This window comes from Onychostoma macrolepis, chromosome 03 (assembly GCF_012432095.1).
Source record: "Onychostoma macrolepis isolate SWU-2019 chromosome 03, ASM1243209v1, whole genome shotgun sequence".
NCBI lineage: Eukaryota > Metazoa > Chordata > Actinopteri > Cypriniformes > Cyprinidae > Onychostoma > Onychostoma macrolepis.
In genome coordinates, this window is record NC_081157.1 from 45,736,499 (window position 1) to 45,757,200 (window position 20,702).

Here is a 20,702-nt window from a genome sequence, read left to right on the forward strand (position 1 = left end):
CCAGCCAAAAATGATTTGCTATAATGATGTTGTCTTTTATCTGTTGTAAATTGGTCTATGTAACCAATTTAGGCTGTTTTTCAATAGTCATATTATCTTCATATTTACAGATGCATTGAGATTCAGGCTTATACCGAATCTGATCTCTTTACACATAATTTAACTAAAAATAAACCTCATTATCTGATGTTGAAGGTGTATTTTTGTCCCTGTCCTCTTTTTGACTTGCTATATCTCAGCATAAAGTTCATCAATGTTTTTGTGCATGGTTGGACACAATTTGAACTGGTAAATAATAATAATAAATAGTCATATATATAGAAATTTCAGTACTTTAAATTATAGGCCTAGAGACAATTTATTGTATATCGTATTATTTATTGTGTGTGTGTGTGTGTATAGCCTAGGCCTATACATATTGTATATATAGGCTATGTATTTATATATATATATATATATATATATACACACACAGTCAAACCAAAATTTATTCAGACACCTTCAACATTTCTCATATTATAATTTTATTTGCTATAGTTTAGAAAACTGTAATAAAATATGACAAGAACTCAGAGTTAAACTGTGTCAGAACGAATTCATCTTGATAATGTCAGATAACTTTGATAGAAAGGCATGTAATGAATTCGGTTTTTTAAGGACACAATTAGATAATACCAATTTAGGTAAACCAATTACAGAGCAATGCTTCGTTTTGTTCAGTCTGTGGTGTAAAAAGGTCACATTATCAATTAAAGAAAAGAAAAGAAAAAAAAAACACTTAAGCAAAACATGGTCAGGTCAAACTCTGAATAATTTTTGGTCCCAAATTTGTATCAGTTTTACTGAAAGTCCACTGAAGAATTTTTGGGTATAATATGTCACAGTTTACTTTATTTTGCTATACTCACATACATAAATGAACCATTGTGTCCTGCACCCACTAGTAAAAATATATCAAAAATTATATCTAGTGTCTGAATATTTTTTTGACTGTATGTGTGTGTGTGTTTATATATATATATATATATATATATATATATTCTATTATATCAAATGTTTCTGGATATATTCTGAGAGATAAGTTTCGATTATTAGCAACAGCATCACTGTAACCGTTCAACCCACTAAGCTCTGTGGAAACACACATCCTCCATCCACATGCTCTGACAGTGGTCTCGTCCAATTTCGGAAAGCCCCTCTCTGCTCTCCAGCCCAGCTGATCCTGGAGCGGTGAAACTACTCCACCGGGGCCTGTGGGCGGAGAGTGACGTACGAGGCCCAAAAACGACCATATATGGACGTGCTGCTTGACGTCAGCGGGCCAGGCCTCGAGTCCCTTGTGTGAACGCGCAAACGCAGGAAGCGCTAATCAATACACAACCCCCAGAAAACAGCTGATTACTCTACAAGCAGTGCACATTAACATCATTATAATAATTAATTAAACCCTGTGTCTTTTTTATCATGTTTTCAGAACGTTTTGTGGGTGAACTGCTTCGAGGAACGGTCAGCATTTAAGAGTTACATAACAGTCTGAAACCGATATAAACACAAATGAACAGCCATACACTCGGAAGTTATATTTCAAAATCTTTACTTAAATAAACATCGCACACACATAAAAAGACATTGTAAACATGTGACATCGTTAACATATAGTGTCAGGATCAACCTGACTAGTACAATAACTTATGAGTTCAGGAACTGCACGACAATATCAGATGCGTTCACATGATCAAATACACAGTTGATCACGAGAGGAAAAAAAACACACATTATTGATACTGAGGCGGCGACTGGCCTTTCCACTTCGCTCTTGGCTCCCGTCTGTCTCTGCGGGCTCAGAGTCCGATCTCTCCCGCTCTGCTCGCGGGTTCGCTCGTTTTATTCGGAACCCAGAACGTGTCCAAAACGCCTCGTCTGAGGGCTTTTGAGTTCCGTTCAGTCGTAGACCATAAACGATTTCCAGTGTTATTTGTGCGTAAAAGTCCAACCGCGTTTAAAACGCTTCCATCTTGCTGGTCAACATCAGCTGACAGCCGCTGTTCATGTGCCTCAGGACCTTCTGTTTGAGTTGGGCCACTTGGTCCCGCAGGACGGAGGCTGTGTTGGACAGCCCCGCGTTGTCGGACTTGAGCACCTTCACTTTCTCCTCCAGCCGCGCGATGCGTTCCAGCTTGCGCCGGCGGCATTTGGTGGCCGCCAGTCGGTTCCGGAGCTTCTTGCGCTCTGCCTTGATGAGTTCCTGGCTCTCCATGTCGATGGGAGACATGGGTGGCGAGCCGTCGCTGCTGTGCATGTCGGGAACGGTCTGGGGCTCCTCTTTCAAAGGCACGAAGCGCTGCGGGAAGGCGCCGGAGTGATGGAACCCGTGCGTGTTTTCCGGGTTGTGGCTCTGCTGTACGTGCGGCGGCAGGTAGCTGATGGTGGTGGACGGGTGGCTGGGCGCTGGGCAGTACGCGTTCAGCGTCGTGTAAATGGGAGGCTCAGACTGCAGGGAGGAGCCAAAAACGGACGCGGTAGTCGAGCACGTCGTCACGCCGCCGGCTCCAATCGACACGTTGGGCGGGGGCATCTGGTTCAGCTTGTGAAGATCGTCCAGAGCCTTGACGAAGCCCTCCGCGAAGCCCTCCTGCTCGTCGGTGATCCCCCGACTGTAGAGATACTGGCCCGGGGTGGGCGTCGTCAGCACCCCGTTGCTGTTCTGGATGATGAGCCTCTCCAGCTCCGGCGAGGCGAGTTTGAGCGAGCCCATATCGGCGCTGCTGGTCTGATACAGATCCGATTTGAGGTTCCGATAGGGCTCTGACAGGTTCAAGTTCATACTCTGTTTCTGGAGTTTATAGTCGTGCAGTGCCGCGTCGTTGTGACCGTAACCCAACAGAAACGAGTCGTCGTGATAAAACGGCTGCTCCATTTTTGTACTCATAGAGTTCTTCTGGGAAGAAAAGCAAAAGATAGGCTTCTCACCTAATGTGGCTGACAGCTCAACGTCCACTTTATTTCAAGTGTAAAAGCGTTCAAAAACAGCACGAAGGACGATGACAGTCAATAAAACGGCGTTCCGTCCCGTTCCACTCTGTATGGACGCTCCTCTTGAATGAACCGGAGTCCCAAAGATGTAAAGAACAACGCGACAGAAACGTTCTTGAGCTGAGAATAATTCAAAGAGCCCGTCTGTTGAAAGTGAAGCTCTTTGGGAACGATGTTCGTTTGATATGCTCTGTTGCGCTTGTTCGTGGGGATCGGTATCCCGATTCGTTTTTATAAGCGACTCCCGCACTGACAGCTGGCCACGCCCCCAACGGCGTCTGCGTCACGCGCGTCAGCGCGTCATTGTCGGGAACTGCTGGGACAGTAAACAAGCCCGAGGGCGAAGCGCGCACCAGCGCAGAGCGAAAACCATTAAATAAACGGGTTAGGAATATATTCTAATATATAGTCTGATATCCTTTCTGCTAAAAGAAAGGGCCTCTAACGTTGGATTTATCAGGTAGGCTTATAGCTGGACTTCTGTTGGTGAATTTTTAAGTTCTTTATTGTTGTTTTAGGGGTTAATGTGATTTTGATGCGCGGACGAGTTAACATAGAGACAATATGTAACAGATAAAATTACATTATTATGAAATAGATTTTTTTTTTCATCGCGAAAAGAGTTTTCTATCAAAGCAAATTTTGTTTATTTTAGGATATCTATTAGCTACTGTATTCTTTTTCTGATGTCTACAGAAATGTCTAGAAAACGTCAGGTTACGTAACAGATTTGAAGATCAAAATCTAGCTGTTAATTCTCAACTTGCTGAATGTGCAAGTTATTAAAAGAGACAGACCGCAAACATTCACTGCCGCTGTAAATCTCTGGTCGTCGGGGACCCTCAGACGCCCGCTTCCTGTAGGAAGTTTACAGTCCAAATATGGGCATCGTGACGTGGCGTTCCTCTCAGAGGGAGCGTGAGTTGCCCCGCCCACTTTATCTGGACTGCAGCGCAGAGGCGCGTCCTCGACACTCGCGAGAAACACCTGCTAAACAAGCGAACAGGACAGAAATCCACACACAATGACAAAATAACATCTACTGAATCCCAAATTGAAATAAACATACAGAAAATGCTTTTTTAATGGTATTATAATAGTCAATAATTAGTTTAAACGCCGGTCTCCTAAACCAGGTCAATAGGTTATTCATCGTTTGGATATTTAGACTCAAAATGCAGGTTCTGCAGTCAAATTAGAGGCTTTGTTTCACAAACCACTGCGGCTCTAGGGCTTTACAGATGTAGAATAGTGATGCTGTATGTAATGATAATGTAGCTATATAATGATGCTCCATAATTAGGCCTATACATTTAACGTGAGCTATTAATGATTCTTAAGTATGTAAATAATGTATTTAAGGTACGTCAGTAATTTTAGCAGCATATTTGTACTTTGTATAGTCACTTCCCTGCTAAAAACAACAACAAAACAATAGAAGCCCAATAGAAACCATCACAGAAATTCAGATGGTTTCCATTAAAATACCATTAAAACCATTAGCTTTTTCCAGTAAAACCATTACAAAATTCATTTTGTAGTTTGTTTTGGGCATTTTTCCAATAGGATTTAACATCCCACCAATAGAATCCATCACATACCAGTAGACACCATTATAGTTTCCATTAAAACCAATACAATTCCCATCATAACCATTAAATCCATTACATTTTCTATTGTGTTTTGGGCAGCGTTCTATTGTTTTTGTCAGCAGGGTTTGAGGGAATATCATGTTTTCACAGACAGAAATGGAGTCCTAGTCAGTCGCTTTAAGGCCTTTTGAGTTTGTTTGATGTAGGAAAGTCATATTAAACAGCAAGGGCAGTACATTGACATGAATCAGAGTGATATTTGATCGTTTTGGTCTTCTCAGGTAGTTCAGAGACGTTCGGCTGACGTCCCGCTCCGCACCTGTGCTGCTGTGTGTTGTTCAGTATGCCAGGCTTCATTTCCACCCACCTGAAAGCAGCTCGGGAGTTAATGTAACCTGTCCCATCTGTCCTAGAGCTTCATGAGATCAGGTTAAACTGATAGCCTACAGATGCTTTATTACAGCAATTGTGATCCAGAGAGAGTGACTGTTTTACTTTGGAGACAACAGCTGACCTTGAAGTGGTCACATGGGTTTATCAGAAGGAAATTCTGCATTTATTTATTATTTTAATAAATGATTAAATTTAGCATTACATTTTATAGTGTATTTATATATAATAATGTATTGATTTTAATATAAATAAATATTTATTACTAAAAATAATAAATATTATAAAGGTTTGTTAAATATAAAATAGCATTTTATACAATGTATTTATATGTTTATAAAAATACATGTATTAATAGTGTTTATGAATGTTAATAAGGATCACACACAGGATTATCAGCAGGAATTTATGTATTGTCTTGTAATAAATGATTAAATATAACATTATATTTTATAAAGAGTATTTATGTAAAACACCGATAATATATATTAATATAAATAAATATTATTATTAAGATAATACATATTATTAATGAAAGTTTTTGTTACATTTGATTATATATGTGTGTGTGTGTGTGTGTGTGTGTGTGTGTATTATTATATATAACTGTATTATTAATATTTATGATTATTAATATAAATGAATAAACATTTAGTATTAATAATTATAGTCATTAATATTTTAAATCATTTAAAATCATTTATTAATAATAAATATTATTATTATTAAATATTATTAATGAATGTTTCTGTTAAAATGTATATATTGTACATATTTATTAGATTTAAAACATAATTTAAATATTATTTATACATTTTATAAAAATATTTGTTTAATACTTTAGAAATGTATATAAAATGTAAAATAATATTGTAATATGCAGTGTTTTTGCTCAGTGTGGTGCAGTTGAACCACACAGCGTTTTGAAAATCCCTCTTTCACTGCGTTCAGAGACTGATTTCTGCGTTCAGTGTTGCTGCATTTAATTTTAGTGTGTTTCTGGAGAAGTGCGTGACTTTGTCAGACTGTTGTGACATTGAGTTGAATTGTGGTACTTTTGCAGGGGCGGTTGGATGTTCACGGTAATACTGATGGAGCGGGCAGCATGTGTGTGTGTGTGTGTGTAGGTGTGTGTGTGGCACTGTGCCATGAGGACACTGGCACAGCAGTGGCAGAAGCATCATGAAAAATCCCACACAGATGGATGAACCTGTGTGTGTGTGTGTTATGAGGCCAAGGTCAGTGTGCTGTTGTTGTTTACCTGGATCGCGGGTGGTTGGTACATGCAGTTCTCTGGCTGACTGTTTATTTTATTCAGATGAAGGGCAGCAAGTCTCATTCTACCCAAAACGCCTGCTTTGGCCCTGATTTCCATCATTTTTACACAAAACATATGTTCCTTTATACTTTAGAAATGTATTTTATTACTGTTGACTATAGTCAGTAATAACCACTATCAATCGTATGTGTGTGTTTATGTGTGTCTATGTGTGTGTGTTTAGGTTGACATGGATATGAGCCAGTAAAAATAATGTAAGCCGATCCTCCGTGTGTGAGAGATCTGCCTGAGGCCAGATCACATTTACGGTAAGAGTAAGAGACAGAGAGACTGTATAATGTGTGTGTGTGTGTGTGTGTGTGTGTGTGTGTTTGTGAGCCGATGCAGAATTATGTTCAAAACACGCTGAGAAAACTCTCATCACTAAATACCATTTCCTAAATATCCAAATATTTATGCAGCACTACTTTTCATTTGCTAAATGTAACTATTGAAACTCACAAAGCCTGTCAAAGTAACAGATGACCCCAAAATCCAATTGGGGTCAGTACTTTTTTTAATGCTTTAATGAAAAGAGTCTCTTCTGCTCACCAAGGTTGCATTCATTTGATTAAAAATACAATAAAATAGTTAAATATTATTACAATTTAAAGTAACTGTGAATATATTGTAAAATGAAATTTATTCCTGTGATCAAAGCTGAACCATTACTCCAGTCTTCAGTGTCACATGATTCTTCAGAAATCATTATAATATGCCAATTTGCTGCTCAAGAAACACCTCTGATTATTATCAATGTTGAAAACAGTTCATATTTGTGTGGAAATCATGATGCATTTAGATTAGGATTCTTTGATGAATAGAAAGTTCAAAAGAACAGCATTTATTTGAAACAGAAAACTTTTGTAACATTGTCACTTTTGATCAATGTATCCATGCAGAATAAAAGTATTCATTTCTTTCAAAAAAGTTTTAAAAAAAGAAGCAACTTTTGAACATTAGTGTATTTTCTCTCTAAAATACTCAGTTCTTAGCTGTAAATATCATATTCCTCAAGGTGCCAGTGACTTCATCTTCAAACAACCGCTGTATTGTGTCTGTGTTCATCAGGAGAACACATTGGTCATTTGATGATGGTGACTCACGTTCACCTCTGGTGTCAGGGCCAATCAGGGGTCAGCGAGTGCAGACAATCACAGGTCTCCCCTCAGACTCGACTGTGCCTCTGCGTCAGCAGGAAAACACAAGATGTTTGCTCGAGAGGCGCTGAAGAGCACTGGACACCGAACCAGCAGTCAGCAGAAAAACAAGGGCTGGCGGCCAACCAGACAGACGGAGGGTTAGAGAGGTCCAAAGAGCCAACGCTTCACTGAAACTCACACACAGAAGAGCGTTTGTAAGATTGTAAAGACAGAAATACACTGACCTGCAGTGACCACACAAATGGAGCAATTAACAGCCTGTTAATGATGAGTAATGTCCATCTCACCAGCTATTTCTGTGCAAAATAGTCCACTTTTAACCTCACCAATCTATTTTTAATCAATAAAATATAATTATAATTAATCTTTTCACTTGTTCATGGGTGTCTTAGCTCCAGAGGAGCTTACAAACCTTATTTTATTGGAGATTTGAAGCATATTTGAAAACCACAAGGTTTTTCAAAAGATGAACTTCTTTTAAATTAAAGGGATACTCCACCCCAAAATGAAAATTTTGTCATTAATCACTTACCCCCATATCGTTCCAAACCCTGTCCCATTGACTGCCAAGTAAATTACATGGTCAAGGCACAGAAAAGTATAAAAAAAAACCATCGCCAAAATAGTCCATCTGCCATCAGTGGTTCAATCTGAATTTTATGAAGCGACGAGAATACTTTTTGTATGCAAAGAAAATAAAAATAACAAGTTAAAAATAAAAAATAAAAAAAGTCAACTTTTAAAAAACGCATCTCTTGCATTTTTCCATTATACTATAGTAGAACTATATATATATATTTTTACAATACAAAAATGTTCACACAGAACTAGGTTTGAGTTCAAAAGCGCTGCTTTTCCATTCATTTTTTTCTATGTAAACACGTGCTATGGTGGGCTTCAGCTGTTGCGCTCGTGTCTTTTGCCGCGCCTTATGCGTTCTAAAAACGAAGCACTCAAGTTAAAAAAAAGAAACGTTGTTCTAGACTTTGGACATTTTTTTCCACTCTCGCGTTTTTGCGTTCCACTGCGCTGTTGTTCCATTTGTTTGTCTCGGGTGTGTCTCACGCGTCCTGAAAAGTGAAGCTACGGGCTCTTTGATCGCCCCCTGGTGGCTGGCTGCAGTACAGGTCATAAACCCCGCCCTCTCCATGTAAACAAATGGGACATCAGTCAGAATAAAAAAAAAAAAAAATTACACTTCCAATACAATTTTCCGAAATATGGTTTTGGTCATTTAAGGTAGTTGTTATCACGCTGATATATGTTTAATTGTTAGTTTTTGTGATAAGTTTCATTTTAGCTAGTAATTTGATGCTATAAAAACGGGGCGTGTCGTTATGGTTGATTGGGTCTGCGGGAGTTTGGGCAGGAGTTTGATTCCGTGGCTCCACCTTACGACACTACTGCGCAGACTCTGGCTCCTAACGAATCTCTACTGCGCAGACACTGGCTCCTAACGAATCTCTACTGCGCAGACACTGGCTCCTAACGAATCTCCTAACGAATCTCTACTGCGCAGACTCTGGCTCCTAACGAATCTCCTAACGAATCTCTACTGCGCAGACTCTGGCTCCAAATGACGTAATTTTCTCAAGATGGCAGCGGCCATACTGAGCTGCATTCGCTTCACTTTTCTATAGTGGAAGGAAGTAGAGACACGTCGTCCATCTTTTTATACAGTCTATGGTTTTTCTATGTAAACTTGCTCTAGACTGACAACTTTGACGATTGGTCACGCGTCTTTTGTAGTCTCACTCATGACACGGAACTCCAAAAAGTTAAAATAAGTTAAAATAAGTTCTCACATTCCAAGAAAGACCCTTTTCTCCCATTTATCCACACATCTCCCAAGGGTTTGGAACAATCTGTTTGTCTGAGTGCAGACAAGATTAATTGATCGAGGTCTGTTTTTGACAGGTGATCATTCCAGTCTGAGGAATCATCCGTTCATTCCAGTAAGTGTCGTCAGAAGGTGTCTGAACTAGATACTAGACATTAAAAAGCTTCTGTCTGAAGTTTAATGTCATAAACTGCAGCAAAAGTGAATTTAACAAGACAAACAGGCCACATGACGTGTGAATAATAGGGTGTAGTAATCTGAGGATTGCATTAGTTATTATAGTGCTAAAGGCAAGAACTTCTTATTATGAAACATGTTGTGTGATACTGAATTTGTGTAGCTCAACACATTTCTGTGCTTTTTTGTCAGTTCAGGGAATCCCAATGTGTCTGCAGGAAAGAGGGGTCACGACCTTCGTGCGGAGGCTGACGTCATAATTCATCTAGAGGGCGAGATAATGAGCGATGATGAAGAACTGATAACGAGAGAGAGATATAAATATGACGATGAAGCTCCTCAAAACCAGATGGTAAACACACTCACATACACATCCTGCTGCTGATCAGCATAAAGCACGCGTTTTATCAGTCTGCTGTCATGGAAGAATACTTTTTTTCTAGTTCTTTGGAAATCATCTGATCTGGTGCTGATCTGAAGAACCAAGGATATTATTCCTTTCCAAACATCTATATCAGAGCCAAAAATCGTTCTTGATCTGAAGAAGTTTCTGCCGAACCTAATGAACAATAGACATAGCATTATTGTAGGAGTGTGTGTGTTTTTTCCATACTGTGCTTAACAGACCAAGGAATGAAGGCATTTCATAACATGTTTAGACACAGATCGGCTCTCCGTGAAGCAGTTTACATGAGCAACACCTCTGCCCAGAGCAACAAGCACACAATAATGTCCTGCTTTATTTCAAAGTCATCCATAGAGAATACATAACTCCTTACAAGAGGTTTAAAATGAAACTGCAATCGACCTATAACGGTCATATCTGTAACACTGTATCAGCAGGTACTTTTCTCCACATGTTTTGGGAATGTCCGATTGTTGTCAGTCTATGGACTCATGTGAATTCTGTTTTGTCCTTTTTACTACAAATTGAAACTGAAATTGTTGATTGTGTGTCTGTTGCTCCCCACCTCCCTGTTGTTTGTTTGAGTGGATGTTGTTTTGTTGATTTGGAGAAAATAAAAAGTTGATCACAAAAAAATAAATAAAAATAATGTCCTGCTTTCGTCTGTCTGTGTCTGTTCAGATAGTTTGTGGTGTCAGTTTAATATTTAGGGTTGCTCTAAATCATTCGCTGGTTGTTTAAGTCGTGACAAATGAAACACTGTGACATTGTTGCAGTGTGTGGACAATGAAAAGTAGCTAAAACCTGCTTGAAAAGTCGCTAGATAATGTCATGCTCTAATTAGCATATTCATGACGCCATCATGTCGAATCATCCCTTTGCATTCATAATCCTTTTATACAGCCTATTCTTACAGCTAAAGTCCCAATAAAACTGTTCTCGTTTACACATTTTTATATTTCTGTAGTCAGAAAACATGATCCGTTAAGTGTTAAGACTTTAAGTGTTACACTATGATTATTGATAGTACAGATTTTTAATCCTCCTGGTACAACTTCAGCTATTTACAGTAAATTTCCAAACATTTTTCAGAATTTAAGTTTGAGATCATTCAGGTGGACAATCAAGATTATTTTGAATGGAACAGGAGCATTGTTCACATGGTGGTCCAGAACAGCATCACCAGCCACAAAGAAAGAGGCCTGTGGAGATGTTGAAACAGGAGCTTTTCAAGCATGGATTCAACCTTCTTACATTTTTTCTCCTATGATGCAAGTGTGATATGTAGTGTAGATAAAATGCAGTGAAATTCTCTTCAGATGTAAATGAAAGGCAAGATCAATAATTCAGGATAATTCATGTATGCAACAAACACGCACGTGTGTGTATGTTTGTACATGTATGAATGAGAATGAGAGAATGAGAATGAGCTTTATTGGCCAGGTATGTTTACACATACGATGAATTTGTTATAGTGACAGAAGCTCTACAGTGCAACAGAAAGACTGCAACAGGACAGGACACAGATAAAAAAAGAATAATATACAAATAGGCAATGTACAAAATAGCAACAAAAAAAAACACAATATATAATATAGACAATATATACTGTGTATATATAGTGTATATACAGTAGTCAACATTTGAAGTGGATCAAAACCTTTCATCAAAGTTGTCCTAAAACCAAAACAATAACCATTCTTGTCTTAGGACAACTATAGATAATACATTTAGATAGACAGATAGACAGACAGACAGACAGACAGATAGATGGATAAACTGTAACTGTTGTGTTTCTTTATGAAAAGGTTTTGAACTTTTGTTGAGTTCAATCTGAGTTTAACGAGATTTAAGAAAGCTTAAAGTCTTAAATCTAGCATGATTATGAGCAGATAATCTTGGGTAATGTTTAATAATTATGCAGTAAGTGGATCACTTGTTACACAAGGATCATTAGTTCTACCTGTAATATCTGTCTGTAGATGTGCTCTACTTACTGGAAGGGTTGATTTATATAGAAAACACACTTTAAATATAGTGCAGAGACAATGTAATACATAAAAAAACATTCATGAATGTTCTACTAAACATATTCTTTTGTTTTCCACAGAAAAAAAAAATAATTTATATGGGTTTGGAACAACATGAGGTGATTCAATGATTGACAATTTAATTTTGAATTGTCTCTTTAAGATACCCGCGTCAGAACCGCCCACTCTACTTTTCATGGGTGACCCATAATCCCAGTTTAGTTCTTAGTGGTTCTTTTGTCTTAGAAGCGACCATGAGGGTTCGAGGAAAGTGATTCGCTTCTCTCTGAGCGAAGCTGTCTGAATGTGTGCCAGCTCTTTGAGACGGCAGGAGAACAGAAATAGTCGATCGATGCATTTACATCTATGCTGACCCGCACTCAGACTTTGAAGATTTGTTTTTGGTGGGGAGGAGGTCATCAGGTGAAGGAAACTCACAGAGAAACACACACACACACACACACACACAGAGCTCTTTTTTTTCTTTTTTTCTTTTTTTATCTCTGTCCAACGTGATTTCATTAGTTTTCATAAGTATTATAGCATAACGTGTAGTTCAAGCACGCAAAGATGTTTTTATGCTTGGATATACTCTGATACATTCAATAAATGAATAATTAATACATCCTTTTATATATTTCAGAGTGTATCCAGACAGAAAACACATACAGGTAAGATCACATTGCTCTGATTACAATTCCAGTGAACTCAAACTGCTTATTTCAGTTGCTTTTGATCTAATCTGACACATACACACTCACACACACACAGTGTTCTGTGAGTTTGTACAGTCATTCATGTAAGCTGCTTTCATTAATGACTGAATCTCTTTTCAAAACCACCAAGTGATCAGGCTTTTTCACCTGGACACTTGTGTGTATAGCAACCATCCAGAAAAACCACTTGGACACCTTAGCAACTGCCTAGCGGGCACCCAGACTGCCCTAGCTACAGTTAAACAACATAGTGACTACTCAGAACACTCTAGTAACTGCACAGCAGCATGTTAAAGCCACTCCAACACATTGCCAACCACATAGCAACTGCATAGCAACACCTTAGCAACCATTTAGCGACCAACTGAAATGTCCTAGCAACATGCTAAAACAACACTTGGTCCCACTTTATATTAGGTGGCCTTAACTACTATCTACTTACATTTAAATTAATCATTTGATACAATGCACTTATTGTGTACGTACATGTTTTTACATTGTACTTATATTTTTAAAAATACATATATGTAATTACATCTGTAATTAATTTCTGCAATTAAATTTATGATTACACTGTTGACCCATCCCTTACACCTTAACCCACCCTTAAACCTACCCATACCACCAAACCTGTCCCTAACCTACCCGTATCCACCTCAATAGCAGTAAAAGTGTTTTGCAATACAATATGAACACAATAAGTACATTGTACTTATTTTTTGATGTAAGTACATAGTAGTTAAGGCCACCTAATATAAAGTGTGACCCAACACTTTAACACCTCAGCAACCATCCAAAACATCCAAGCAACTGCATAACAACATGTTAAAACCACTTCAGTGCCTTAGCAACCACACAAAACACCCAAGCAACTGCATAGCAACATGTTAAAACCACTTCAGCACCTTAGCAACCACCTAGCAACTGGCCAATATGTAGAATAAACTGCATAACAACATGCTAAACCACTTTGAACATGTCAGAAACCACCTAGCAACCACCCAGCAACTGCATAGCAACATTCTAAAAAACACACTGACACCTGAGAAACCACCTAGCAACCACCCGAAATGCCCAAGAAACTGCACTGCAATGAGAAAAACAAAACAAAACAAAAACAATGAAACAACTTAGTAACCCCCTAGCAACCACATAAAACACCCTAGCACCTGCATAGCAACATGCTAAAACCACTTCAACACCTCAGCAACTGCATAGCAACCACCAAAGCAACTGCATAACAGCAAGCTAAAAACACTGAAAAACTTTAATAACCACCTAGCGACTGCATAGCAACATGCTACACCAATTCAACACCTCAGCAACTTCCTGGCTACCACTCAACCATGTAGTGACCACATAAAACATCCAAGGAACTGAATAGCAACAAGCTAAAAATAACTTCAACACCTTAGCAACCACTTAGCAACCATCCAGAACATCCTAGCAACTGTAGAGCAGCGTAAATATTCTAAAGAGGAGGAAAAGTGGATTTATTTAATGAATTTACTTTTATTTTTGACCAAATTACCATTCATAATATGGTTCTGCATATAGACAACACAAGAGACTCTGTAATGAGAAATCTATTAAGATTTTAAAAGTTTGTGAGTTTACAATTAATTATTTTTTATATTTTATTCCCAATATTATTCTTATGCTGATTTTTATATTGTTAATAATACACTCTTCATGTATTTATTTTTGCACTTGTTTGTCTCTGTTTCATGTTCTTTTTGTTCTGTTTTATTTTTGTATGCATGATTGCATAATGTTCAATATCTGAATTTGAATGTTAATGTGTATTAAAAAAAAAAAAAATCTGCACTGTGGCATTGAGTTTTGCTCAGACACTCTTTGCATCTAACATGCATATTTATTCATTTCACATACACTTTTCCCCAAAACGGTGTCCAAATGAGCACATGTTCTTGAGAAGCGCGTCCACATGAGTTTGCATTCAGCCATTGACTCTCTCGGCAGGCAGTCGTCCAGTTCCCAAACGCTGACTCTGAATCTGCCATCCAACCGCACCCTTAATCCAGAGACCTACAAAGACGGCCGCCCACTGATGCCTGCTGGGCCGTAATGGACACCCACAATGCACCAGTCTCTCTGGAATGCTTTTGTAATTGAAGAATAAGGTCATTTTTCTGGTTAAATAAAAGAACTGGTTGGGCTGTAGAAAGTCCCAAAGCATTCTTCATAATTGTACTTGATAGCAGGTCAGAATGTAGACGACACTCTACAAACACACCGCAGAATGAGCCAGTCCTGAACATCAAAACATGCATAAACTTTGTCTTTTTAAACAATTTCGCAAGCAGTGGTGGACAGTAACAAAGCATTTTTTACTTTGTTATTGTAAGTACATTTTTCAAGTGTCTGTACTTTATCAGAGTATTTTTTTTTGAAACTTTTACTTCACTACATTCCAAAGCAAAATATCATACTTTGTACTCATCAGCTACTCCAAGATGCAATAACGGCATCCGATTCGTGAACGCGCTGATTCATTTCAGTGAACCTGTTAAATCGTTTCGCAAAAGTGTATTGAGGTCTTGTCCACACTAATACATTTTCATTTGAAAAGCATCTTTTTCTCTCCGATCTGGCCTTCCGTCCACACTGAGACGGTGTTTTGTCAAGGAAAGCAGAGCTTTTTGAAAAGCTCCCCAAAATGGAAAAATTTGGCAACGCTGTTTTCGAGTTGACTATTGCTACAGATGTGTTACTTTGTACACTCTTTTCACAGTCCTGCAAAGGTGACAGTAAATTTACTCGCGATTGCTGTTTGCATCAAAACGTTTTAGATCAGACACACAGTCGTTAAGTGAGTGAGACCTGAACACATCAGTGAAGCTTTTTCGAGGCTTTACGCATGCGCAATAAAGCAAATTTAACGTTTCCTGACATTTCAGTGTGGGTGAGAAACTTTTGGAAAATGCTTGAAAACGCTAGTGTGGACGGAGAGCATTTTAAAACGAAAAAGCTGTTTTCAAATGTATCCGGATTAATGTAGACATAACCTGAACGATTCATTTGTGAACTGGACTGATCGGATTGCAGCTGTTCTCGCTGATTCAGACTTGCTCTGAAAGGGCTGCATTTCCCAAAAGCATCGTAAGCTTAAGTTGATCGTAGCTCCATTGGTTTCAATGGGTCTACGATGTACTTAAGCTTACGATCCTTTTAGGAAACGCAGCCCTTGTCAGAGCAAGTCTCCAGTTAACAATTCGGTGGATTCACGAGTCTAACTCAAAATGAGCGTGAGATCCTCGGAGCTTCAGTGTGTGTGTGTGACTGATGACGCAAAAGGTTATTTACTAATGACGAATTTTAGGATTGATTATAGTAAAGGGAAATCATATTTAGGTCACGACCGTCAGTTGTTTGTGAACTAAATCTGCTGTAAAAGGGTGAGCTGTTCAAGCCCACTGTATGAACATTTGTGTATCAATCGCCTCAACGGCGTGAAAACTAAAATAACGCAAATAAACGCCCATGCATCTTCCCCGCTGCCAAAGCAGTTTCAAATGAGTTTCAAAGTATTATGTTTATATTGTTTTGGCCTGTGGTGTTTGTTTTTACAGTAGCCTACATTGTTCATCAACACACTTTTCGTTTTCCTATAATTTTTAAATATTATGTGATATATATATATATATATATATATATATATATATATATAATGTATATGTGTGTGTGTGTGTGTTTGTATGTGTGTTTGCAGTTGTTTTTTGCAAGTATCAGTGACTTAAATTGACATTTTAATACAATGTTTAGATGTATGACAAGCCCCCTCCTCCGAGATATTTTGACCAGTAGGATTATATAAAATATATTATATAAAATTATTAAATATACAAGCAAGTAAGTTAAAATGACAAAATAAACATGTAATCCTTTAAGTACATTAAAAATCAAATGCCTTTGTACTTTGGAGTAAAATTGAATCAACACAAGCACACCTGAGAAATTGATAGGTGCGTAAGAAAAAACACTATCGGTCCATGCTAAATCTAGAAATTTATTACAAAAAACAGCGACGTTTCGGTCCACTGACCTTCATCAAGCTTGTGTCTGCTGTTACAGACAAGACATTTAAAAACAGTCACCACCAATGAATGTAATCGACACTACATGTGAACCAATCACCAACTCGTAAGACATGATCAGCGAGGACTCAAATATCCAATAAAAAGAAGTAAGGAGTAGTTAATACTTTTACTGGAGTAATATTTTATTAGGATATCTGTACTTTCACTCAAGTACTTCGATTTTGTGTACTTCGTCCACCACTGACTACAGGTAATTTTCGAAGTTGTTCTTTCTTTGTGTTGTTCTGCAGCTCATGACTAATATGAGAAGTGACGACTCATTTCAGTCTGAGGTTGACGCTCCCTCTCTGATCTTCTGGATGAAGGTGTGACTGTTGGTTAGTATCAGCCATCGAGGAGCTATGGGACATGAACGTTTTTAAGCAACGCCCTGAGAAACAGCGCTACCGGAGCTCAGGTCTGAACAGAACAAACGGTTAAATTCAGCCATCACCACCCATCACCTCCGTTTGCTTAAGTGTGTTAGTGGGTTATCTGGCCAAAGACTACTCATCTTTAACATCTCAAACATGCCGAGTCACCTCCCTTCAACTCTTGTGCAAAAACACCACAAACAAACGTCCCGGTTTCAGTCTAAAAGGTTTGACAGTCTGCTGTCATAGAGAATCTCTGGAAGGTTTGAATTCCTGATAAGAAGGTTCTGTTATTTTTAAGAATGTTGATGATTTGTGAATTCAGAGTAGCGTATTAGAACACACTGCGCTGTACACTGTATCCCATAATGCAAAGTGCTCATCTTTTGGCACAGATTGGCTGAATTTTTACCCAAGATTGGACCGAAAATGCGAAAATGGATTTTGAATGATATAAAATGAGGTCATCAGGGCTGTGCGGCATTCAGAATTGATTTCTGTATTTGGATTGAATTTGAATTGAGATAGTAAACAGGATGAAGAATTGCAATTGGATTTCAGTGTTTGTTTGTTTTTTTAAGTTTATTGTGTCTTTCAATTCAAAAACACATTTAATACCATTGTACAAGTGAATTTTTCCTTTGAAAACATATTTTTTACCAATAGTTATTTCTCATTTTTCCTTCTACTTTCTCTTCCGGTCACTTTTTTTTTTTTTTTTGCTTTTGTGGTAATACCTTCCATCAAGACATTAAAAAATAAAAGTAAAGAAATAAATAAATGATAAAAATTAACAATAACAATTACATACATAAACAGAGACAAAATAAAAAATACAGAACACAGTCACGTATTCATATGAAAACTCTTATGACATCTACTTTCTAGTAAGTAACTCAAATAATACTTTTAAACCTCAATTGATAATAGTAGTAAATAATTAAATAAAATATTAAATTAATAAATTAAGAGAGAGGGAGGATTATGTAAAAAGGTGAGTAATATATTTTGTTTTATAGTACATACTTTGATTTTAGAGGTGCCCATATCTTTTCAAAATGTGTACTTTTACTTTTGACATTTTAGCGTTTGAGGTGTCATAAAAATACTTCAACACTTTATCAAATGCCTATCGACCACCCAAAATGTCCAAGAAACTGCATAGCAACAAAACCACTTCAACACCTTAGCAACTGCCTATAGCACACTAAACATTTGTGAATCAGCATGGAAGAACACTTGACTTCCCAGGATGCACTGCAGCTGTGTTCAAATATTTTGTTATGGAGCATTAAAGTCAAATCAGAAAGATCTGACAGAAAAGTCATAATTTGAGTGCAGCGTCTGTAATGACTTTAGATTTGTTCAAATTAAGGTAAAAAAAGTTGTTGTTTTTTTGTTAATATACAAAACAAGCAGCTAAGTTGCATGTACAAAATAGAGGAATTTTATAAAATAAAGGAGTTTGCAGCAGACTAGTATTTCATTCTGAACACAGTTTTTACAAGCTCGTCTCATTAAAGAGCAGCAGAGCTGTAGGAACTATAAAGAGCAACTAACTAACCATAACACAACTGTAATGAGTCTTAACAAGCACCGGTAATTACTCAGCTCTGTCTGTTCACCTTCTTCGCTTTTCCCCTACATCTATCTCTTCCTCTGATCTTTTGAATGTTAAATTCATCACTTCTTTTGGGATGTTGGAAGTTCAGACATGATGACTTTAACATTTTAAAGAAATAGTTCACCCAAAAATGAACATTTGCTGAAAATGTACTCACCGTCAGGCCATTCAAGATGTAGATGAGTTTGTTTCTTCATCAGATTTGGAGAAATGTAGCATTACATCACTTGCTCACCAAAGCATCCTCTGCAGTGAATGGGTGCCGTCAGAATGAGAGTCCAAACAGCTGATAAAAACAGCACAACAATCCACAAGTAATCCACACCACTCCAGTCCATCAGTTAACAACTTATAAAGACAAAAGATGCATGTTTGTAAAAAAAAAAAAAAACCTCATTAAAAGCGTCGATTTCAGCTAAAATGCAAGTCCATAATATTGCTTTCTCCTGCGGAAACATCGTCTTATCTGAATCAGGAGAGAAATCTGCACAGTTAACAAGCCAAAACAGTTCTAAACAAATATGTGGGTGGATTTGGTGTGAGAGATAACAAATGGACTTTTTACTGGATTGGTATTTTGGCCAGAAGCTCAATTAGAAACGTCTTAATGATGGATTTGTTTCTTACAAACAGCTTTTGGCTTCACAAGGCATTAACTGATGGACTGGAGTGGTGTGGATTACTTGTGGATTATTTTGATGTTTTTATCAGCTGTTTGGACTCTTATTCTGACGGCACCCATTCACTGCAGAGGATCCATTGATGAGCAACTGATGTAATGCTACATTTCTCCAAATCTGATGAAGAAACAAACTCATCTACATCTTGGATGGCCTGACGGTGAGTGAATTTAAATGATTCGCGCCTTACTAATCACAAAAAGACGACCGAAGTATCAACGGGAACAAGATGTGGTGTGATGTTAACTGGTAATTAGCATTGGTCTTGACGCCCGTCCCTCAGGAATCCTGGGAAATGAAAACTTTGAGTACAAATGAGTCAGACTCGATCCCCTCAGTCAGCGTTAACCTCTCAGTCGATGCACTGATAATACAGACACGGCTTCCTGACATACAGGACTTTCAGCAGGATGTTGTGGTCGCGGTGGAAGTGAGATCGGTCGATACGCAGCCTACGGTCTGTCTCCGGAAGACGTCTGAACTCTTCAATGAATCTCAAAGGCGTGTGTTTGTGAGACTTCATGGTTAAACTGATAGACCCAATGTGTGTCGCTTTTGACGTCCTGTCGAAATTCTGGTCTCCGTCAAAGCGGTTTGCACGCAGACGTGCCATCGTCAATCAGTGCTCACGATTGACATATGAGCTCGTTGAGACTTAGTCAGAAAACTGTCATTGCTATAAGTGAAGAAAACAACACCCATCTTGTATTTAACACGTTAACCTATAGACGTGCTTTGATCTCACCACAACTCAGAGGGACAAACCTGATTCGCCTCCGTGATGGAACACAAAAGTACCCAGAGCAGACGAACTCAAGAAACTGCCAAATGTGGCCTGTCTGCTTGACCTTTGCCTGCACAGGAAGCTGATGGTCAGGGCAGGAGAGTTTCTGCTGGAGCTTTTTAGCTGGGCATCTCTGATGTTTCACTTTTGTTGGCAGATCTTTAGTTTCAGTGATGCAACCACAAAATAGTCCCGTTTTTGTTGTGTAACTGATTTAACAGACTTTCCATGCACATACTCAGGGTCCAACATGAACTTTTTGACACACTAGATGAAGCCGGTTGAATTGAAACTTTGTTTTGCACTTTTGTTCCTATGACAATGGAATTATTCTTTTGTTTTTTCATCTTGTTGTGAGCGACAACTCATTATGTCACTCCTGACGTATGAGATGAGTTTATCTTGTTTAGGTTGACATGTATAAGATGAGTCTGTCTCTGTGTCCTGGTGAAACGACATCCATTTCAGTTTCTCA

The 20,702-nt window shown here is 38.1% G+C and overlaps 1 protein-coding gene and 1 long non-coding RNA gene across 2 annotated transcripts; one reads left to right on the forward strand and one right to left on the reverse strand.

Annotated features, from left to right (window-relative positions):
- Positions 1–1,577: 1,577 nt before the first annotated feature.
- junbb (JunB proto-oncogene, AP-1 transcription factor subunit b) lies at positions 1,578–3,250 on the reverse strand. The gene has a single exon (XM_058768975.1). The coding sequence runs from the start codon at positions 2,927–2,929 to the stop codon at positions 2,000–2,002; it is 930 nt and encodes a 309-aa protein (XP_058624958.1). The 5' UTR covers positions 2,930–3,250; the 3' UTR covers positions 1,578–1,999.
- Positions 3,251–3,499: 249 nt separating this feature from the next.
- LOC131536214 (uncharacterized) lies at positions 3,500–10,579 on the forward strand. The gene is made up of 4 exons (XR_009269895.1): positions 3,500–5,054; positions 6,079–6,602; positions 7,405–9,451; positions 9,706–10,579. It is a non-coding gene; the product is annotated as an uncharacterized LOC131536214 (long non-coding RNA).
- Positions 10,580–20,702: the final 10,123 nt, after the last annotated feature.